The sequence below is a fragment of the Triticum aestivum genome, chromosome 1D, assembly GCF_018294505.1.
Source record: "Triticum aestivum cultivar Chinese Spring chromosome 1D, IWGSC CS RefSeq v2.1, whole genome shotgun sequence".
NCBI classification, from domain to species: Eukaryota; Viridiplantae; Streptophyta; class Magnoliopsida; order Poales; family Poaceae; genus Triticum; species Triticum aestivum.
This window is the reverse complement of record NC_057796.1, coordinates 404570051-404572496: the sequence shown is the minus strand read 5'-3', so window position 1 is coordinate 404572496 and position 2446 is coordinate 404570051. Positions and strand designations below refer to the sequence as shown.

At 54.7% G+C, this 2446-nt stretch overlaps 1 protein-coding gene across 1 annotated transcript; it reads right to left on the bottom strand.

The window, feature by feature from the left end:
* Positions 1–1408: 1408 nt before the first annotated feature.
* LOC123171379 (uncharacterized) lies at positions 1409–2090 on the bottom strand. The gene is made up of 2 exons (XM_044588908.1): positions 1879–2090; positions 1409–1745 (listed from the first exon to the last, which is right to left on the bottom strand). Exons 1-2 carry the CDS (start codon positions 1988–1990, stop codon positions 1552–1554), a joined length of 306 nt encoding a protein of 101 aa, XP_044444843.1. The 5' UTR covers positions 1991–2090; the 3' UTR covers positions 1409–1551.
* Positions 2091–2446: the final 356 nt, after the last annotated feature.

Below are 2446 nucleotides of genomic sequence, written 5' to 3'. Positions count from 1 at the left end.
GTGACGCCGCTCTGGATAGCATACCAGCGATACGATAACAACCCCACATTACGTTGTTGAATAATGTACATGTTGTAGGGCGCAATGTGTGCTTTCTATGCGTGAAACGATTCATGCACTAGCTGCCAGAAGGCCTCCCCCTCCTCATGTCTATGAAATCCGCAGATACGGCCAACCATGCATAGCATAACAACTCATCCTTCATGGTCGAGTAGCTCACCATTCTTCGTACTCTAAAAATGACATAGCGTTCGAAAATAAGCTCAATGGCATTTGACCGAACACCTGTAGAGCATGGTGTCCGCCATGAAGGTCGTCGACGGGGGGAGTATACCTGGGTACAAACGGCTCCAGGGTGGACATCGCCGTGTAGAGGCGAGCGGGCGCGTCGGTGCTGATTGCAAACGTCCGGCAATGGCTCTGTGACGGCCGGAGGCGTACAACAACGGCGTCGGAGGTGGATGGTGCAGATGCGAAGTATGGAGAAGAAAGGGCGGGATGGAAGAAAATGAGACTGGAAGGAGGATTGGCTGGGCCGGGGGTGTTAGAGTCCTTCGTGTCTGCTGTCCGGACTCCCACAAAGTTCCTCCACTTTGTCTTCAATTTGCAGGAGAAAGTGCGTTTGCACCGTCCTGCGAACGATGCATGCCCGTTTTGGATGGCTTTCGCGGTTCAGGCAGCACAATCTAAACATATGCCGACAGTTTAAGGGGAGATGCTCTTGTCGCGCAAAGCGGTGCGCGCAGGACGACTGAGGCCGAGCGATCACGTACATACGCAAATCTTATCAAGTGTCAGACACACGCGTCTGTCTCTCCGTCTGAAGTTTTTGTATGGCACATAGGTTCCGTCGGGATGATCACCGATCAGGAGTTGTTTTCGAACACAACTCACGGGACAGCATCTATGCATCTCACGTCACGATGGAATCCGTGCACCGTCCATCTGTCGAGCAGCAGCAGCACAGGAGTTGTTTTCGGAGCAGAGGTAGCTCGCAGGTCACGAGCGAGCCTTTCCCTCTCCCTCTCACCGCAACCGTGCACCGACGCGTCACGAGCGAGCACAACAGGACCCACGCACGAGGGGGAGACATGTCGGGTTACGCCCAGAAGCAACAGATCGGACAAGATCTAGCATCACGGTCAAGCGAGCAATGATGCCCCCGCTGCTGATTGCTGAATTCTTAAACCTTCAGTATGCACCAGCGCGTTAACTGATTGGAGCAAGCGAACCCGTGGGCGCGCTAAACCGATTGATTAGATGGAACGATTGATCGAGAAAGGCCAAGAGAGAGTCTGCTAGTCGGCATTAACTAATCTGAAACTGTGGTGTCATATGGAACACGATGTACATCAGTACATGACAGTTGACAGATACAGTACTAGGAAGAGAGGAGAGGAGAGACCCGGCCGAGCAAAACATCACTTGATCTTTCCTTAGTTTATGCATGCATGGTGTGAAGCAGTACAGTAGTAACGGCTATAGCTACGGACAGAGCGGCACCAGCAGCAGCAGGCCAGACCAGCTGGTGGCGGTGGCGGTGAGCTCGGTTCACCCTCTTCCGGGGCCCTTCGGAGGGTCATGGCGGTTGTTGGGGCCGGACCCGGGGTAGTCGTTCACCTCCACGTCCATCCTCGCCGCCGCCCGGCCCTGCGGCTTCCCGGCCGCCGCCGCCGTCGTCATCTCCTGCGGAGAAGAAAGCTTCAGAGACGGCGGGCGCTGCTGGCTCCTCAGGCGCATGCTCCCTGTAAGACCACCACACGAATGATCAGCGACGGCAACCGGGGCAAAAACAACTGAACCTATGGCGCATGTACCATGGATCAAGAACGGATGGTTCAGGAACCGAGTGTCGGAGCAGAAAGGGAGAAAGCTTACTTGACGTGGGCACGGCGGACGCCGGCTGCAGGGGAAGGGCGAGGAGGAGGAGGACGACGACGAGGCAGAGGGAGGCGAGGAGGAGAGGCGTCGGCCTGCCGGAGGACTCCATTGCTGTCGCTAGAAACGAAAACAACTGTCACTGCTCACGGGGTGGTGGTGGTGGTGGTGGTAGGCAATGGTGTGGTGTGGTGAGGTGTTGCCTGCTAGTGCTTGGGGTTTTATAGTTGGACCAGGGCTGGCTGGATGGCCGATGGCTGGCTTTCTCCTCTTGTCCCACTACAAAAGGTCAACTTCACATTGCTTGCCCGGTTTAGCAGGCGGCGGATCCTCTGCGAGGTCGCCCCTGTGCATGCCCTTGTGGCACTACTAGTAGTACGTAGTACTCCCTCCGTTCCATAATATAAGAGCGTTTTTAAGTGTCTAAAACGCTCTTATATTATGGGACGGAGGGAGTACTATTTTGATGGATACCATTGTTACTATTTTTTTGAGTTGGAAATAGCTACCACCGGTAGCTGGATCAAGGGGAACATAATTTGTGCCTGGACTTATCCCGTTCCAAATA

Excerpts from the sequence above, each read along its gene's own strand:
- LOC123171379 (XM_044588908.1), bottom strand. The coding sequence starts at position 1,990 with ATGGAGTCCTCCGGCAGGCCGACGCCTCTCCTCCTCGCCTCCCTCTGC. Across the intron at positions 1,746-1,878 it reads GTCCGCCGTGCCCACGTCAA|GGAGCATGCGCCTGAGGAGC; the intron begins GTAAGCTTTCTC and ends GTGGTCTTACAG.